Consider the following 21,484-nt stretch of genomic DNA (forward strand, 5'->3'; position numbering starts at 1 on the left):
GGTGAGAGGAAAGAGGGGAAAATTTGAAACAAAAGATTTTGCAAGGTTCAATGTTGAAAAATTACCCATGCATATGCTTTGTAAATGAAAAGCTTTAATTAAAAAAAATCTTATGCAGAATAGAAAACCCAATAATTTCCTAATATCAACAGTGTACAAAAGATATGGTATTACACATTACCAGAAACTGGGGCAAATGCCAATGGAAAATGGGAAGGAAAAAGTCTCATCTTACTGAAGAAAACAAACTTTAAAGAAAAAAAAATGCTTTCAGAGATAACTACTTGAATAATTCTTGTCCAAGCAAGGTTCCCTGTGGCTATCTTTTTCACACATTGGCCTCTTTTCAGACAACTTTAGTGCAGTGAGTGAAACTGTAGTAGAAATATATTTTGATTTTTCACTTATAAAAAGAGCATACTATCTCTTTAAATTAAAAAAAAAATCTTTCCATCACTCCTCAATGCCCTTTCCTTCAAAAGAATAGGGAAGTGGGGAAAGCAAGAGCAAGGAAAACACTTAGGAGTAAAATTTATTTGAGCAAGAGGGCTCTGAATTTTACTAAAGTAGCATGAAAACCATAGTAGGGGTATGTCAAGTTGGCTCACCCAATTACTTACTGTATAACTTTATTATAATCTTATTATATAAGCAAAAACATAATGGGTGCCATATGTACTGTACAACATATAATAAAACTATCTAACAAAGCTATTTCTAAATCCTAACTATTTCCAAGCGCCTATTGTCCAAATTATTATATGCACTTGGATCAACAACCCATAGGGCTCTCCCTGATATCAGTATGTTTACCTTGGATAGTAACAGTGGATGGGCAATTTACTGGGTCCAAAAATATACAGGAGGAATAAAGCAAACTGGATGGCATTTGGGAAACTGTGTTGTGCTTTTAATGACCCTATACTTCTTCCTGAAACAAAGATCCATCTTTTTAATGTCAATACTCTTCTGGTGATACTATATGCTGTATGGCTGCAAGTGATGGAAAATCATGGCCTTCAAAGAATTTCAGTTTCATTTATTTGAAAGGCAGTGGAGAGTTACAAGATGGTATGAGTAGTCTCCTCTCTCTCTCTCTCTCTCTCTCTCTCTACATATATATATATATATATATATATAAAACAATGAGGTATTTTGTAGGATTTAATTAAAATAATATTAATTACATCATTATTATACATGAGGTGACACACAAAGTAGCATAACAGAGAACAGAAAGCCCTTGGAAGATCTGGGTTCAAGTTCTGTCTCTGAAACATACTAGTTGTGAGACTAAGATCAAATCATGACTCTATTAGTGACCTTAATTTATAAAAATTGCTAATCCTCATTCTTGAAAAAACTATATAGAACATTTCCTCTATTAATTACATAACAGATAAAGACCAAAATTTTTCAAATGGATCTATATGATTCTAATACCTGCTCTAAGACTTATAGTTTTTTAAAAATATCATGGCCATGGAGGTCTTAAATGATTTGTCTAGGATTGCAGAATTACTATATATCAGGCCTTCTAGAAGCATACAGCTTACTTATTTATATTCATATTTGTACATATATACATAGCATTATCATAATTATTAATAATTAATGTGAATTTTGGTGAGGAATGAATATTACAAATATATATATTTGTATATACACACAACACATACCTGCTCTAAGACTTGTAGTTTTTTAAAAATACCATAGCCATGGAGGTCTTAAATGATTTGTCTAGGATTGCAGAATTATTATATATCAGGCCTTCTAGTAGCACACAGCTTACTTATTTATATTCATATTTGTACATATATATACATATCATCATCATAATTATTAATAATTAATGTGAATTTTGGTGAGGAATGAATATTATAAATATATATATATGTATATTTGTATACACACACACACACAAATGTACAATGATTTGTGCTTAGATTTGATGACCAAGATTCAAGAACTCTGTCTTTTGGAAGAATATTGCAAAAAAGAAAAGAAAGAAAGAAACAGTTTTAGCAATAGATAAAATATCCATTGGACAACCAACAATGAATGAACATAAATCCCATGTTTTCACTGTATGGAATGAAAGAAACACACTGATTGGCTAATGATTTCTATTCAAATCCAGGCTTTTCTTTGCAAAAGGTGAAGAATGTGGCACACTGAAAGGAGAGGGAAAGGACAAGGGGAAAAAAAAGAAGCAAAGAAAAGAAGGAAAGATATGGTAGATATTAGTGGTAATGGCAGAAAAGATGTTATTCAAAAGGAGAAGTGGAGGACAGTAGAAAGGCAGCTAGCTAGTGATGAAGAAACAAATATGAAAAGTTTTTAGTTTTGAGAAAACGAGCCACCATTATCTCAATACTGTGACCCTTGATGGCACAGAATTTTTCTAAAGGTTATTTGGAGTAAGAACAGAGTACAGACAAATATGAGCCCCTTGACATCAAGGACTATTTTTGCTCTTTTTTGCATTCTCATTGTATTCTTAGCACTATTCCTGGCAAATTGTAGGTGCTTGTTGACTACAATTATATCCCTTTTAAAGTATCAGTGTTTAAATAGAAGACATTTTAGCAAATCTACATTTTTCCAGGGAAACATTTACAATCAACAGAACATGATGACAAGTTAAGTTATAATAAGCTATGACAACTATATAGCCACAATATTACACAATACACAAGAAGCACAACAATTAGGTATATCACAGAAACCATCTTATAATATGAATTCCATTTTTCCTTACTTAAAAAGTAGGAATTAAAAAAAAATGTGTGAAACTTAAAAAGAAAAAAAAAAGACATATTTGGACATGATGAGCCTAGGATGAGTCCAGAAAATATTATCAAATCCAATTTTTTTTTCCTGAATGCAATTATGACTCTAAGTAGGTACATAATTAAGTCATATATGTGAGATATCAAAATCCATGATTTAGGAACATGGCATGTGCATATTTAAAAGAGTATTCTTTCTCTGTATCTGAGAGAAGGTGTTCAATGGAATGAAGAGAAAAGCTGGTTTCAGAAGACATATTTGTTATATGAGGTTTACTGTTGGATCTAGTCTTCAGAGGATGCTCTTCATCATGAAATGAGTTCAAAAGAAGGTTCCTGAATTCATTTATCTTTGTTTTTTGAAGACAGGTATGCTTATGACCTTCTGACCATAGATATCAAGGACAGATAGGATTAAGGCAGACATAACTGATGTAATGCATGTCTATTTACTGTGTTTCCTGTCAACAAAATAACTCAGAAGATTTTAGACTTGACATTTCTTTAGAGATTTGTCTTTCAAAACTGTAGTGGCAGTTGATAAAAATAATTTTTAACAGATGTCTCTGCTAAATTTCTTATTAGTGTTTGAAAATGAAAGCATACAATTAATAATTTATTTGTTTCAAAGATATGCAGGTCAAGAGTCAGGCTTTTTAAAGAAAAGTTAAAGTTAGTATGTTGCTAAACCCTTAAAAACTTGGAAAACAAAAATGTTTATCCGAAAAAAATGTTCATAAATGCTTTTTAGAGCCAATATCACATTTTAGAATGATTATTTAAGCACTGAAATACTAAAATGAATCTGTGATCACATCAATTTAGATCTTCCTTCCAACAATTCAGGTCATACATTCCCATTCTATGTGGCTCCTGTACATGTGCTCTTATTAGTTTGCCAAGCTAAGGATGTCCTCACTATATGTAAATCTCTGTTGATACCAACAGAAAAGTCACACATTTCCTGGTTTCAAAGAGTTCACATTCTAACAGAAGAGCCAACATACATGAAATACATTTGATTTGATCAAACACCATTAAGGGCAGTAAATCTGCAGAAGTATCAAAATGGTCCAAAGGATATACATTTTTTCTTCACAAATAGTTTATCCTGATCAGCATTGCCTCTAAAATCCCATTAAATTTATTGTACCACATTATTTAGTATTTTTTTTATAAACTACTCATTAATGTTAAAACTACTCTCTCTTCAATATGACTAAGTTCTTCATAGTCAAAAACTATATTTTCTATTCCACTTGTGGTTCCACAGTATTTACAAGTCTTTACGTATGTGTTTTGCTCTTAAAAACAAAAACAAAAACAAAAACATACCCATTGACTGATTTCAGAAATGATAGGGTGACACGCATGGAACATATCCATATAGACAGACAATATTATATAGAGGCATGCACAATAAATATGAAGATAATAAATGTTTCATATAATAATATATGTTATATATATAAGCATATAGATAAGTACAAATGTAAATGTAAAACCATTACCACAAGTTAATATTCCTTAGATTTGCTTAAATGACACTCAATTTTAAGTGAATAATTTTTTTTAAGTTGATCAAAAAATTTAAATGACAGACTTACCCACACAAGGAAGGGAATAACCAAGCATTGGATCATGAATGAATTGTCGATCATTCAATCTTGTTATGCAGTATAAATGGAAGCAGTCTAAGCAAATTACGTGGCGGTGGATACACTGGAACACCAACACAGGATTTCTAACAAAAAACATCAAAAAAAAAATTTTTTTAAATGTATGTGTGTATATATATATATATATATATATATATATATATATATATATATATATATATATTCAAATAACACCTATTTAGTGGTGGTAGGGGGGATGGAGAGAAGGGAGGGCAGAAGCTTAGGCTTAATATATATCCTTTTGAGTTTTGTCCTGTCATTGGAATTGAATGACTGGAAGAAAGAGTGAGGCTGACAACTTTGGGTAGCTCTGCCTCACTTTAATCCAATTCATGTGTAAATCAAGACATCATCTTATAATGTCATTGGTCCCTCTTCAAAAATGAAGGATGAATAATAACAGCAAAAAGAAGTGTGGTCAAGGAAAACAATCCCACAAAGGCAATGCCTGCAAAAGGCATGTTTCATTCTATATCCTTATTCTATCAGCTCTCTATGCAGAGGTGGGAAGATGCTTCATTTTAAGTCCACAGGAGCCATGGTAGGGCATTTCATCTTCAAATCTTTCAAACTTGTTTATAAAGCTGTAGTTACTTCATAAATTGTTTCCTGGGTTTTACTCACTTCACTCTGCATCAGATAATACGTTATTCTACTTTTCTCTGAATCTTTTCCTTGTGTTATTTCTTGTGGCAAAAAGCAATATTCCATCCCAATCATATATCATGATTTGTTAAAGCATTCACCATGTTCTGGGTATCCCCTTCATTTTCAGTTCTTTGCTACCACACAAAAAAAAGTGTTGATAGGAAAATTTTGTACATAAGAGTCTTTTCCCTCTCCCTCAGTGGTATTATAGAGTCAATGGGCACACATTTCTTACAATTTTGATTTGGATAGGAATGGGGCCTGTGAAAACACTGACATAGGGAACTCTCAAATGAGAAATTACCTCTAACCTAAGTGATTTTCCCAGAATCACACAACTGAGACTTAAACTCAATTGTTTCTGAATAAATTTTTTTTCTGTTGAACACCTACACAACAAAATAATGAGGCCTCATAAATATATATTAAAGTTTAGATAAACCTTCAAATATATGTCTATTATTTTGATTTTCATTCCATTCAATAGTATGTTTCATAATCTTTGATAACTAAATTCAGAATGCACTAAAGAATCAAAATACTTTAAAATCACAAGAAAAATAACCATTCTCTTAGATTCTATATGCTAGATACTCAAAAAATATCTCAAATAAAGCATAAAACTCATAACTGTAAAAAATAAAATAAAATCTTATCTAAAAGATCTTTCCTCTTTTTTTTTTTTTTTTCTTATTTACTCTGTACTCCAGCCTTCGATGTTCTCCATTCAAAGGTCACTCACAAATGCAAATGCATAAGCACTTTAAACTTTGAACTTCTTGTTTATTCTTGTTTAAAATTCCCTGGCTTCTCAATGTACTTTTTGTCACCACATGAATGTGTCTGATTCTATATGAAACACTCCACACACTTCATCAATAATTTTGAGATAAAATATCAGGTACTTTGTATAATAAGATTTTTATGATATTACACATTCCCTATGTAACTATTATATGAAGGCCACAAAACAAGTATTTACTAATTTTTAAACCATTTTTAAAGGATTTTGAAGCTTCTTCAACAACTCCTCCCAGTAGGAAACTCAAAGTTAAAGTCAACTACTCTAGTTGGGCAAAATAGAGATTGGGCATATCCCAATCCAAAAAAACTTAATATGAGGACATATTAGCAAAATGGAAAGATTTTTAGAATTCAGTCAAGAACTGCTTTTTTTCAAGAAATATTCAATATATAAATATTCTATTGCCTCAAAAAATTGGAATGGTCTGTTGGAATTAAGTTTAATTAGACTACAGAACAGTGATCAAATCCATCTTAATGAGATTGAACCTTGAAAAAAATTGTCAAGGAAACAAAGTTTGTATCTGTATGAGTAAAATGGATTGAATTATTTATTTTATTTCATCCCAACTTAAATAGTTGAATAAGCAAATTATTTGGATTGTATAGAAGCATAAATATTGATGAATAATTTTGAAAAGCATATAAGATATAAGTACTAAAAAGTACAGTTTTACTTCCAATTTTAATTTTCCAAGCTAAAACTTCTCAGATTGTATGTAATCTATTACATTACTTTTTAACTTCTATACTTCACCAGATCTTGAGAGAATTAACCCAGAACTTCAGAATCTTATAATAAATTTCCATTCTTCCTGACTACAGAGTTATCAGGATTGTAGTGGGTAAATACTGGGCTTGAAAAAAATTGTCAAGGAAACAAAGTTTGTATCTGTATGGGTAAAATGGATTGAATTATTTATTTTATTTCATCCCAACTTAAATAGTTGAATAAGCAAATTATTTGGATTGTATAGAAGCATAAATATCGATGAATAATTATAAACATTATGAATTAAATAGATCATGGTTACAATTAAAGGCAAGAAACCCATAAATATTTTATTTAGGTCAAAAATGATTTATGGCAGGTAATAGCCAAGTCCATCTTGTTTGAATATTCACACATTCTATTATTTTGGCTACATCTTGTATGTTGCAGTTCACTTCCCCCTTAAGCAGCCCAAAAAACCCACAAATAGCTTAAGGACCAAACTTTTCAATGGACAGTTTTCCTATTGCTTGCTGCTTTTTCAAAAGGTGCTATCATAGGGCTTCCTTCCTGTAAATTAATCCCTTAATAATCCTGGTTTAGTATAACTCTTTCCTTATAAGAACATGTAATTGAGTGTTTTAGTGTCTCTATCCCTAACAGTCTCTATTTATTTTCTCTTTTCAGCCTTTTTAGCACTAGTCTCATACTCTATCAGTAACTTATTTTTTTCTCTTAGGAAATCTGGAGGAAAGTCTTCCTATTTCCTTTCACTTTTTTATTCCCTGAGTTTGTATGTTCAATCGATAAATAAACATTTATTAAGTAACATGCTTCTTAAATACTGCCCTGTTAAGGCTAAAATACACTGAGAAGCTGGGGGATCTACAAGCAATGACTCTGATCTTTGAATATTTGTGAAAACAGGGAAAATCTGATGGAGCTTGTCATCTAGCCTAGTATTTACCCACTACAATCCTGATAACTCTGTAGTCAGGAAGAATGGAAATTTATTATAAGATTCTGAAGTTCTGCGTTAATTCTCTCAAGATCTGGTGAAGTATAGAAGTTAAAAAGTAAGGTAATGGATTACATACAATCTGAGAAGTTTTAGCTTGGAAAATTAAAATTGTAAGTAAAACTATACTTTTTAGTACTTATATCTAATGCTTTTCAAAATTATTCATCGATATTTATGCTTCTGTACAATCCAAATAATTTGCTTATTCAACTATTTAAGTTGGGATGAAATAAAATAAATAATTCAATGAGTCTTGAAAAGAAGGAGAATTACATGTTTTAGGACTTTTTCCATGTATCAATAATTTATGCTGTTGTTTTTCTCTCTAAAAATACTTATTTTATCCCCATATGAGATAGCTTAACTTTAGGAAGGAAGAATAGTAAGACACTTGAGATAAAATACAAATAAAAACTTAAAAAAAAAAAAAAAAAGAAAAGGAGACAAAAAGAGACAATGGCTAAGGGAGGAGCCAAAAGAATGATAGAGATACCTTACTAAGAGGATAAGAGGAAGCCATGAGCACTAGAATTAATAGTGATTGAAGAGATACCTGTCTGAGAGCACTGATTGTCCATAGAACTCAGTAAACAAAAATATTAGATCTTTAAACTGAAATGTTTTCTTAATTAAACTAGTACAAGTTGCCCTATTTCACAGCACATCTGAAACTAAGTGATACATTAAGGCTAGGTTAGATTCAGGGTGAATATATTTACGAGTAAAACCTAGTGTTTTGTTAGGAAAAAAACTAAAAACATGGGCATTTCATAACCCTTTAAAAATTTTATCTTTTAAATTCTGGTAGACAAATAATGATTATTCTCTGCCTCTCCAGTCTCCTCTATGTTTTTCCTAGTTTCAAAGTACATTGAGATCCCCATAGAAAAAGACATAGAAGTACAAATTTTTGTTACTTAAGGCAGCCTTTGAACTTTAAAAGTTGCAGAGCAGGCTGATAATTAGCTTATAATAAGGACTCTTATTTGAAGCTGAAGAACATGAGTTTTAGGAATTTAACAAGGTTCTTGAGATTTGAAAGTGGTGTTTCTAGTTTGCAGTGCAAAAAGTATTTTCAACCTAACATTTTGAAAACTCCCTATCTGTAGTGGTGACCAGTCAGTGGAAAATAAACAAGGAAGATAAAACCCAAATGCCTGTATTTTTTTTTTTTTTTTTGAGAAGTAGGAATTAGTACAAAGAATCCAACCATAGTCCTGAGGGAAGCCAAGTGTGGAGAATTCTTTCTAGCAATTGCAGAGCTATCTGGAAGAGATGGAAAAATAAGAGTTACTGTAGCAATACCCACCATAGTTCTAATAATTAGGGGTTCTTTATTCATTTTACAACTTCAGAGAATTCTGTTTCTATTGTTGCTCTTATTTGCCTATCTCATCCAGAATGGAAGTGCAGGACTTACCCATAAGTCTGATACCGATATTTAAAGCTTTAACCTACTGTTTTTCCGATCTAGGCTGGTTTGCCATGTCTTAAACAGCTTGATGGCCACTCCCCGCAAGGGTTATTATGTTGTTGCAACAATCAGTGAAGAAATTTGATTTTTTAAAAAAAATCGTTTTGCTCCTTATATCTTCATACTGTAAGTGATTCACTAACCTTGTTCTCCACTGCAACAGGGACTACAATCATATGTACCATTATGCCTTGTGATGCACAACATTCCTGAAAATCACAGAATTAGAGCTGGGAGGGATTCTAAAGATCTACTTCAGATTTTCTTAATCTTTACTTTTTTTTTTTTTTGTAATAAACCCTTTTAGCCTATGCATCTCTTCTCTGAATAACGTTTTGAAATTAATGAAATAAAAGATATGATTACAAAAGACATCCATTACATTGTAATGTAATAAACAAAATATTTTTCTTAAATAGGTTCAAAGACTCCCAAGTTAAAAATGTATATTCTAGTCCTACTCCTTCATTTTAAAGTTCAAAGAATCTAGGATATTCACAATCTGCATTCAGAATGGAAGTCATAAAACTGGAGATAAAGAAAAAGAAAGAAAAAGAATCAGACGGGAAGGAAAATCAAGCAAAATCCAACACAGCATTCTGCTTGCCTTATAATATCTAAATTTCTGGCTATAATTTCTTTGATCTCACCATTGTAGGGCAAAATACAAACACATACATATTTTTATATCTAACTCTACATCTCTAATATCCCATAGATGATAAAGTTGTGTAGCTGCCTTTTAATATAGTGAACAGTCTGGAGTCATTTGTCCCTCACTCTTAAATGAGTTCAACTTTAAAAAAAAAAAATTTTTTTTTAAATGGGCATAATTTCCACATTTCACCTTGAAAAATTTGGAAGCAGTTTGATTCTTAACAATAAAAGAAAGTCTTAAAGATTCATATGTTTCCTTACACTATTTAATTTGCAGATCAATTGCACTCTCTTGTATTCTCTGCACTCAACTATATTTTTCATTAGTCTAGTATTGCCAGTCTTCCATGAACTTAAAGTACTCTAATTATTCAACTTCATTTTTTACTGTTGTTTAAGTCATGTCTAATCCCTAATTAGGGTTTTTGTGGTTAAGATACTAGAGTAGTTTATCATTTCCTTCTCCAGTTTATTTTATAGATGAGAAAACAGGTAAGCAGGGTTATTGTCCAGGGTCACACAGCCAGTAGTGTCTGAGGGCAGATCTGAACTCAAGATGAATCTTCCTGACTCCAGGCCAAGCACTCTTATCCACCCTTCATTTTTTATTTATTTATTTATTACTATTTTACAAAACAATCCCTCCACTGAAACCACATCTTTTTCCTTAAGACTTCTCAGTTTTCTGTTTCCATATTTCTATTCATCTTGTATTCTATTATCATGACACCTCCCTCCTCTTCTACCTGATAATCTGAATCCTAGGCTCCCTTAAAAGTTCATTCAAATATGGCTAATCACCATTCCCAACTAAACACATAGTTTTTTTGTTTTTTTTTTTTTTTTTTTTCCCTAACAAAAGGAACTTAAAAGACAATTGAATGAATGGTTGAATGCATGAATGAAAAATTACTAAAATCTGGTGAAATGATATGCTTGGGGGAATTCAGTTGTTCAATAACAAACCAATGGAAAGATTAAAATAGGCATCATTTTCTCATTTCATTTGTGAAAAAGGTAGAAGCAATTTGATTCTTAAAGAATGCTTAAAGATTTTTTCATTGCAATATTTAATTTGCAGAAATCTTATATACATGCCCATTTGAGATCACAGTCAGTCCTTCAAGACTTTCTCCAACATCTCTGTACACAAATAAATATGGGTGATTGCATTTTTAATAAACCTGGTTTTAAAAGAGTATTTAAGAAATGAATATAATTAAACTACCCAAATATGATCCATGGAAGAAGTCAATTCTTATATCAAATTGCTTGATTTTTAATTCTCAAAAACCAATATTTGATTGAAATTTGGCAATGATGACAGTTAAAATTTTAATAGACTAATGCTTAATTAAAACTAATGAAAATGAGTGCCCAACACTGTGTCTGAATCCTAATACATCAGAATGAAAACCTGATTCCACAAATGACTTGAATTTATTATTTTGGTTATCCAAGTGCGCAATCTAAATCTCTAATTTAAGAAGTTAATTGATAGACTTGACTTACATAAATTAACGTGGACCATTCCAAACAGTTAAGATTGGTATTAGCCTTCATAACCATAGTGTTAGGCCATAGTTTTACAAATATTGGATCAGGAAGAAGTTACATTAACCATGTGTTCACTCCAGACATTCAAAAAGTAGTCAACATCATTTGGGACAATGTTCTAGAATTGTGACACATATCCATCTTTGGGAGAGGGGGATTGGGTCACTAGTAAAAAAAATATATAGCTTGGATGTTCTTGATTTGGTCTGGGGTATAAGTTACCAGTTAAAATGTTTTATTCAACCATGAATTGTCCTCATTCTAACTCATCAATAAATATCTTCAAAGTTTTTCTCCCTGATGCTGTCTTTTTTTCTCAGTCAGCACATTTTTATTTTAGAAGAGAAATAGGTGAAAACCACTTAATAGGACTCTTGCCTTCTTCAAATGGTATAAAAGTCTACCAATAAACCAATGCCCACCACAGAAGTAAGCTTCCTCCAGTCCAATTAGATCTTTAGAAATCAACTAACAACAAAGTATCAAACAACTGAGTGTACTTCCTAGAATTCTTTTGTCCACAGCTAAGAATGGAATTACAATCCCATTAAATTCCCCTTATTTTACCAAACTTCCTCTTTCCTTATCTTAGACTTTGGCCTAATAAAAGTAATGTATTAGTCAAATCCCTTGAATATTTATACATGTTTGGAAAGGTCCTTACTTCAGCTCTCAGGAGCATGTGTCCTTGTTGTGCATGTACTCTCTGACCTTTTCTGGACATGTGGGGAAAATATCCTGAAGTATTTCTGTAGACTATCCAGATTTTATAGATCCAATTTAATCTGACTTTATTCAATTCATATAATTGAGTATCTTCATTTACACTCTAACTTTGAAGAAAACAGGGTATGGCGCAACATGTAATATAGTGGATAGAGCACTAACCCACAAGAAAATTCAAATCTGGCCTCAAACACTTGACACTTACTATCTTTGTGAGCCTGGGCAAGTTGCTTAACCCCAATTATCTCCCTCCATACCTCAAAAAAGAAAATAACATTTTGTAAATTATGGTATTATAAACATACACATATGAATATATGAATATATATATATATATATATATATATATATCCATATCCACATATAAAATTGTGTAAAAGAATGGTAGACACTTGCCAATTTGCTTCCCTTAGGAACTCCCTATTCTTTCATCTTCAAATGATATGGCTATCAGTCTATAATGCAAAAATCTGGGCAAAAATCCTTTTAAGAGAATTATTGCCTTATCAAAATCTTATAATCACATTAATTTACTTTTCTCATCTTGACTGCTCCCACTATCCTGAAAACTATTGAGATCACTACTACCCTACTCATTTATTTGCTTCCATTCATTACTTCCATTGTTGCAATGCTTCCTTCAAATGTTCTATAATCCTTTGTTTACATCTCATACTACATAATTTCATCTGTGAGCCCAGGGCAACTACTCTTTTTGCTTGTACGAGAAAGAATTATAATTAGAAAGCTGTTTGTCTTAGACTACTGATCTATAATCTTTTCATTACATAAATGTCACATTATAGAATGAACTGTATCACTCTAATTTAAAAATAAACATTAAAACCAATATATACCAATTTCAATTATCCCACAAATGGATTATAAACATTGGGATTAAATCTTGCACTAAGATTTAACAAGGATATGTAAATCCTTATGCAAAACTATTCAAGATAGTTGGTTTAACATTTGAGATACTTGCTGTTTAACAGCACCCATCCAATTAATGTCCATCTGTGTCAAGTTATCACTAGAATATAGAAACAAGAAGCCTGAGTTTGAGTTCTGCTTGTCATATAACTATGAATAAATTACTTTAGACTCTGAATTTCTTTATTTGTAAAGATAGTGAAATCTCATACTATAGAGAACTTATACTATACTTATACTATATTCTTATACAGGACTGCTATGAGTACAAATATTATAATGTACTAAAAACATTTTATGAACCTTAAATGACAACAAAACTTATTTTTATAATCTCAAACATTATATATGCACACATATTTATATTTATATGTGTATATACACATATATGTAGAAATGTGTGTGCACATATGTATGTATATACACACATGTGTGTATATGTATATTCCCAGTACTTCTCTTTTTCCAAGAAATAGATGTACTCAGAAGTTCAGTGTATTCACAGAATAGAATGGGGATCAGAGAAGATTTGAGCTGAGAAAAAGAATAGGGAAAGTGAGGGTTAACTCTATTGAAGATTAAGAGTATGTATTTATACTATCCCATTTACTTCTTAGTGACTTTAATAGGAATAACTTGAACAATTCGAATTTCAAAAAAACATATGGGAAATATGTGTCATTTAGTGTACTGTGAACTCAATATGGGGACTAGGTGGTATAGTGGATTATGGGTTTTCTCCCATAGTGCTCTCTGGCCCAAAGAGCTTCAAGGGAGGTGTGAACTCATTGAACTCCAATGAATAAAGGTGTGAACACAAGCCTTGTATTAATTAGTTCTACTTAATACCTTGTTTCAGGTTCTGCCCAAAATCTTCTTGTAAGATTAGATCAACTCTAATTAGTTAGCAGTTTGTAAGGATTCTAACATCTCCCCCTTTCTTTTGTTAGATGAAAATACCAAAGGAAATAGGAAATCTAATCAGATTAGTGGGTTTCTGAAGGGGTACACATAAATCCATCAATATGGGCCAGAACTTTGTAACAGATATACATGGTATACATAAATCCATCAATATAGGAGGCATTATACATAATTTACAAAAGCACATAGCAATATAACACAGGCTAGTAGTAATGTAACAAATAACGAATCAACCTGAAAATTTACACATGTCCATAAGTCCTAGAAATAGTCCATAAGCAATCCATTGTCCATTAGTTCATGTGCCAGGAATCTAATAATTCCTGTAAGCTCTGAAGTACTGCAAAAGTCTCATCAACAATTTTTCATCTTCAGGGAACCCAATGATTCTTGCTGGTTTTTCAAGAACTAAAACAGTTTCATCTTGTGTTAGGAAATCCAATGATTCCTGAAGATTTTTAAAAGTTCTTTTTAACAGTCTCATTGTCAGCTATGCTCTTTCAATGGCTGAGTGAAAGTGCTGGCAGGCCTTCAACAGCAGTCCTGCCTAAAAAGCCGAAGTACTTAATTGTAATCCTATCTGCTGCAAAATGTCTCTTCCCCATAGATTGATGGGGATTTTTTCAACCACAAAAGGAGTAAAAACTCCTGTTTCATTTTCAAATGTCCATCTCATAGGGGCAGCACTAACTTCAGCTGCTATTGATCCTCCTACTCCAGACATATAGGTGTCTGCTTTAATCTTTGGCCAGTGACTGGGCCAATTGGCACCTCTAATGACTGTACGATCTGCACCTGTGTCTACCAATCCTTCCAATGGTAGGCCATTTATATAGATAGTGAGCATAGGTCGGTCAGCCGTTACAGTTGCTGTCCAGTATATTCCTGGATTTTGTGGTCTGGAGTCAGAACCTGGGTGACTTTCACCAGGCTGCTTATTAGGATTCTGTATGAGTAAACCTGATGCTACTACGTCTCCTGGGTGATAAGTCACACATTGTCTACCTGTATTAGTGACTGGGATATTATCTACACATTCCCCAGTTTCCCACATCAGTGTGTGGATGGACACTGTTTTGTACATACAAGGAGGTGAAATGGTCAAGCCTACTGTGCCTGGAGGTAGGGGATCCATAGGCTGGAGAGGAACAGATTTCACCTCTCCAGGGGGTATCTCAGTTGTCCCAGCTGCATACAGCTCTATTCTCCCCAATTGTAATTCCCTTCTGCCATCAGGTTGCTTCCTGGCTGGTTGACTGTGTAATCCCCTTCTCCCATCATATGGCTTTCTGGCTGATTGGTCATGTCTGGGTACTGGACTTCTAGGCACTCTCTGGGTGCACCATTGGCTTCCATCATGCCCCAAGTGTTTTTTGCCTTGGGCCCTGGGGCTGGGCCCCTCATCCCATTTCCCTGAATCTGTCTGCATTCTGAGGCCCAATGGAAGCCTCTGTTGCATTTTGGACATGGGGTTTGGGGTCTTGTTCTCCCACCTTGTTTTCCCATTCTATCTCTATACCAACATTGAGCTTTCAGATGTCCTACTTTTCCACACTGAAAGCATCTACGAGTCTCTCTGGAAGTCCCTTGCCAGGAAGGACTCTGTCTTCTCATCTTTGGATTTTGGGAAGTCTGCATCATAGCCTGGCTATAAAAGGCACCTGTGCCCACTGTGGCACAGCGTCTTATGAGCTCCTCTAAAGGAGCATCCTTGTGCAGTCCTAGTATAATTCTTCTGCAAACCTCATTAGCATTTTCCTTAGCAAGTTGCCTTATCAAAATGTTTGTTATTGCATTTTCTCCATTTGTTCTTGTGATAGCTGTCTGCAAGCGTCCCACAAAGTCAGCAAAGGGTTCATTTGGCCCTTGTGTTATTTTTGTGAAGGCCCCCCCCCTTGTCGTCTTTATTGTGAAGAGAAGCCCACGCTTTGATAGCATTATCAGCAATTTGCTGATATGCTGCTACAGAATAACTAATTTGTGCTGCGACATCTGCATAGGGACCTGTACCTGTTAGTAGGTCACAGGTGATTGCAGTATGAACTCCACTTTGACTATTTTGTTGGGCTTGTATCCTACAGAGTTCACTATATTCAGAAAGCCACAAGTAGTTCTGTCCAGGATTAGATCAACTCTAATTAGTTAGCAGTTTGTAAGGATTCCAACAGTGGATAGAAACTGTCATCTTCATGAAAGTTAGATATAGTATAACACCCATTCCTATTAAAAACACTAGAAAGCATATAGATGAAAGAAGCTTTCTTTAAAATAATAAGCAGTATCTATCAAAAACCAACGGCAAGCATGATTTGTGATGCAGAGAAGCTGGATGCATTCCTAGTAAGTTCAGGGGTGAAACAAGGATGCCCATTATCACCAGTATTATTCAACATTGTACTAGAAATATTGGCTTTAGCAATAAGAAAAGAAAATGAAATTAAAGGAATTAGAATAGGCAATGAGGAAATAAAATTATCACTCTTTGCAGATGATATGATGATATATTTAGAAAATCCTAGAAAATTGTCCAAAAACCTACTGGAAACAATTAACAGCTTTAGCAAAGTTGCAAGACATAAAATAAACCTACACAAATCATCAGCATTTCCATATATTACCAACAAAGCCCATTAGCAAGAGATAGAAAGAGAAATTTCATTTAAAATTACTGTAGACAAAATAAAATACTTGGAGGTCTACCTGCCAAGACAAACCCAAGAACTATATGAATACAATTACCAAACACTTTTCTCACAAATAAAGTTAAATCTAAACAAATGGGAAAATAACAATTGCTCATGGATAGGCCAAACTAATATAATAAAAATGACAATTCTGACTATATTGATCTACTTTTTCAGCGCTATACCAATCAAACTGCCAAAAGTTATTTTATAGAACTAGAAAAAATAGTAACAAAAACTTATCTGGAAGAACAAAAGATCAAGAATATCAAAGGAATTGATTAAAAAAAATACAAAAGATGGTGGCTTAGCAGCACCAAACCTAAAATTATATTATAAAGTAAGTCAACAAAACCATTTGATACTGGCTAAGAAACAGAGTGATGGATCAGTGGAATAAATTAGATGCACATGACACAGTAATCAATGCCTGTAGTAATCTAGTATTTGATAAAGCTTCAAACTCCAGCTTCTGGAAAAAGAACTCATTATTTGACAAAAATTGCTGGGAAAACCGGAAAATATGTCAGAAACTCCGCATAGACCCACATCTCACACCCCACACCAAAATAAAGTCAAAATGGGTACATGATTTGGGCACAAAGGAGGATACCATAAGCAAATTAGGAGAACAAGGAATAATTTGCCTATGAAATCTGTGGAGAAGAAAAGAATTTATTCCCAAAGAAGAACTAGAGAACATTATGAAAGGCAAAATGGACAACTTTCATTACATTAAATTAAAAAGGTTTTGCACAGACAAAATCTACGGAAACAAGATTAAAAGGGTAGTAAAAAAGCTGGGGAAAAAAATCTTTACAACCTATGTTTCTGATAAAGGTCTCATTTCTAAAATTTATAAAGAACTTGTCAAATTTATAAGAATACAAGTCATTCCCCGATTGATAAATGGTTAAAAGATATGAAAACAACTTTCAGATAATAAAATTAAAGCCATCTATAGTTACATGGAAAAAAATGCTCTAAATCTCTATTGATTAGAGAAATGCACATTGAAACAACTGTGAGGTACTATCTCATACCTTTCAGATTGGCTAAATTGATAGGAAAAGATAACGATAAATGTTGGAGGGAATGTGAGAAAACTGGGATGTTAATGCATTGTTGGTGGAGTTGTGAAATGATCCAACCATTTCTGAAGAGCAATGGGAACTATGCCCAAAGGGTTATAAAATTAGGCATACTCTTTGATCTAGCCTTGCCATTACTTGCTCTACATTCCAAGGAAATCTTAAAGGAGGGAAAAGGCACATGTGCAAAAATGTTTGTAGCAGCTCTGTTTGTGGTAGCAAAGAACTAGAAAAGGAATAGATGCTCATCAATTGGGGAATGGTTGAACAAGTTGTGGTGCATGAAAGTAATGGAATATTACTGTTTTATAAAAAATGATGAACAAACTGATTATAGAAAGGCCTAGAAAGATTTATATAACTGATGCTGAGTGAAACAAGCAGAACCAGGAATATGTTGTACAAATAACAGTAAGAAGCGTGATGCTCAACTATGAAAGATTTAGTTCCTCTCAGTGTTTGGTGATTCAAAGCAATCCCAGTAGATCTTGGACAGAAAAAGTTCTTTTTCTGCATGCAGATGGCAAAGAATACTGAATGTAAAGCAACAAATACTATGTTCATTTCTTTTTTTCTTTAATGTCTCCTGTGATTTTTCCCTGATTTTTCTCTTCCAACATGATTCCTAAAGCAATCTGTATTAAACATAAATAAATTTACTAGGAAAAAATAAAAGAAAATTAGACATAGAGGAAAGACCAGAGTCGAAATCTCATACATTTATCTCTGCTGAGGACACATTCCATTCCACATCATCACTGTTTGCTCCTTGTTGTGGCATAGAATGAGAGTTTTTTGAGAATGAGCACATCTCATTATGGGGCAGATAGATGGCAAAGCATGATGGACCTGAAGTCAGAAAGAACTGAGGTCAAATCCAGCTTCAGATTTTTCCTAACTGTGTAACTCTGGACAAGACATTTAACTCTATTTACATCAGCTTCCTCACCTGAAAATAAGCTGGAGAGGCAATTGGCAAACCAATTCAATATCTTTGCCAAAATAAAACAAAACAAAAAAAACCAAATAGAGTCACAAATTGAATGACTGAAAAACTAGAAGAATTCAATATAAGTCTGAGGAATACGAGGAGGGAATGATTAAAAAAAAAAGTGATGTTTGTTTACATGAATAGAAATACAACATGCAGAACAAGTGATGACTTTAGGGTTCTAAAACAAACAAGCAAAAAACCAAAAACAATAGTTTTATGAACCTCTGACCTGACTAAAATATATTTTAGAACAGTGGGGCCAATTCTGAAATACCAACACATTAGGTAGGGGACCACCAAAGGAGAATGCAACCAGAACGATGAAGTGGGCTATTAACTGTGTCATAAAAGGATTAGATGCAGGAAGTGGGATGGTCTCTTTGGACTTCAGTTTCCTTATCTGTAAAATGAGAACTAGGTTGCTTCAGGTCCCTCCCTACTCTTTATCTGTGTTCCCCAAACTCTGTTACTCATTAGAGTTGCCCAAAAGGAAAATGGTCCACTTGGGAGAGACTGAATTCTCTTTCAGTGGAGAAATTCAACAACCACCTGTTGAAGATAATGAAATTGTGCTTTCTGTAGAGGTTGGATTAGATAACTTAAGCTAGACTTACAATTAGTAGGCAAGACATGGATGAGAAAGAACATCAGAAAAAAGATGGGAGGATAAAGAGATATTCTTTGAATTCCAAGAAATGAAAGAATACAAGTGGAAAGTGTAGTGGTTAACAATATTAAATGTAAAAGGAAAATCAAGGAGGATAAAAAAAAAAAGATGTCATTAAATGGTTCCTATCACTTTGTTCTTTTTAAAATTAAATTTTATTTTATTGTTAGTTGCAAATTCACTCTCCACCACAATTCTCTTCCTTACACACTGAGGAAGTAAGAAAAATAAAACCCATTAAGATATGTACAGTTATGAAAAACAAATTTCTGCATAGACATCTCTCTCTCCCCACCCCTCAAAAAAAGAAAGAAAAAGATGTGTGCTTTGTTATGTACTCTGAATCTATCAGTTCTCTATTTTGAAGTTATGTGTCATCAAAAGTTCTTTGACAATGTTACTGTCTTGATCAGACTTTCTAAGTCTTTCAAAGTTGATTATCTTTACAATAGTGTAATTACTGTCTAAATTATTCTCTCTGTTCTGCTCACTTCACAGTGTAAAAATCTTTCCAGGTTTTTTTGAAACCATTTCCTTCATCATTTCTGACAGCACAATAGTACTCCATTATATTTATGTAACATAACTTATTCAACTATTTCCCAATTGATAGGCATTTCATTGGTTTTTAATTCTTTGCCAACACAAAAAGAGCTCCTATTAAACAAAGAAACAAACAAATTTTATCTACATAAAGAATTCTCTTCCTTTCTTTACTCATTTAAGGTTTACACTCAGTAGTGGTATCTAAGGGTATGCATAGTTTAATAACTTTTAGGACAATGCTCCAAATTACATTGCAGAATGGTTGGAGAAGTTCATAGTTTCACCAACAGCATATTAAAGCATGATTTTCATATAACTCCTCCAGCATTTGTAATTTTCTTTTTAGACAATCTAATAAATGTTAACACTGTTTTCTTAAGGGATTAACTACTCTTATCACTCCTACTTCCTCATAACAAGGTCATTTACTAATTTTTTTCAAATAGTCATTTAATAATTTTGAGTGGCGTATGTCTGTAAAGGAAATTAATGGAATATAAACTATTTAGAAATTTTTGTTGCTTCATCCAGATGGTGCCAATCTTTTAGGAAATTTAGTTGGCTGCAGTATAGCTTCTGCATTTCTAAATATAATTACTCTCAACAAGTTGAAATTCAAACAGTCCAAAGTACTTCTTTAAATTGTTATGTTCTAAAATAAAATAATATAATAACATACATTGAAAACACGAGAATGAACAATGATGTGTTTGGGAACCCCTCTTTTTCAAAAAATGGGAGCTAAGATCACCATCTTTTGGAACGCATTTTTCGTTTTTAGTGATACTGATTCTATGTACTCACTAACCCTTTGTTCTCTGCCAATATTCTCAAATATCACACAAATTCCCACAATTCAGAACCAAAAAAGGATGAAATATCATGAAACACAGGAATGAAACATTATAGAATGAAAATGCCAACACAGATTTGGCTCATAAAAAAAAATCATATCTAATGAAGAAAATAGGAAATTACCTTTCCCATCCCCCAATTAATGGAATTAACTTTCTCTCCAAGGTTGTTCCAGCCCCATAATTTAGAACAAGTAATGTTCGTAATATACCACCTGCTTCTGGGCTACAATCCCATAGCAAATTCCCAGGCTATCAGTACATGCCAATTGAGGCAGCTGAACTCAGATTGAACAAAGAAGTTAGTTTGTAGATCACATAATTTGTACATATGTATCATGTGATTCAACTATATAGCTGTCAGAGAGACTATTTGTATTATGTGAACACACAAAACACATAGCTTTATATATTTTTTTCTAAAGGAAAAATAGCAAGGAACAAAATACCCTGATACGTTGTAATAGAATCCTTGTTAAATTGAGAAAGTTATAAAGACAGATCTTGTTTAGATAAAGACCCCATTGGGAAATAAATTGTTCCACTGTATCCCTTGTGACAGATATTATTAATGTACTAAAAAGCAATCCAACAGCTATGAATGCTAGGAGCTGCTTAATAAAAGAAATTATCTGCAGGCACAGAAGGGATTAGATGATACATATTTCAATGTCTATTTAGGAAAAACCTTGGTCAGAATATTTTGCTTCTGGACCTCTAA

The 21,484-nt window shown here is 32.9% G+C and overlaps 1 protein-coding gene across 1 annotated transcript in view; it reads right to left on the bottom strand.

Moving 5' to 3' along the window:
* PRKN (parkin RBR E3 ubiquitin protein ligase) overlaps nt 1–21,484 on the bottom strand; it is a 1,934,491-nt gene that overhangs the window by 598,020 nt on the left and 1,314,987 nt on the right. The window contains exon 7 of the mRNA XM_051998070.1: nt 4,400–4,536. Within this exon, the coding sequence (XP_051854030.1) occupies nt 4,400–4,536 (137 nt within the window). The remainder of the gene's footprint in view (nt 1–4,399; nt 4,537–21,484) is intronic.

This window comes from Antechinus flavipes, chromosome 4 (genome assembly GCF_016432865.1).
Source record: "Antechinus flavipes isolate AdamAnt ecotype Samford, QLD, Australia chromosome 4, AdamAnt_v2, whole genome shotgun sequence".
NCBI classification, from domain to species: Eukaryota; Metazoa; Chordata; class Mammalia; order Dasyuromorphia; family Dasyuridae; genus Antechinus; species Antechinus flavipes.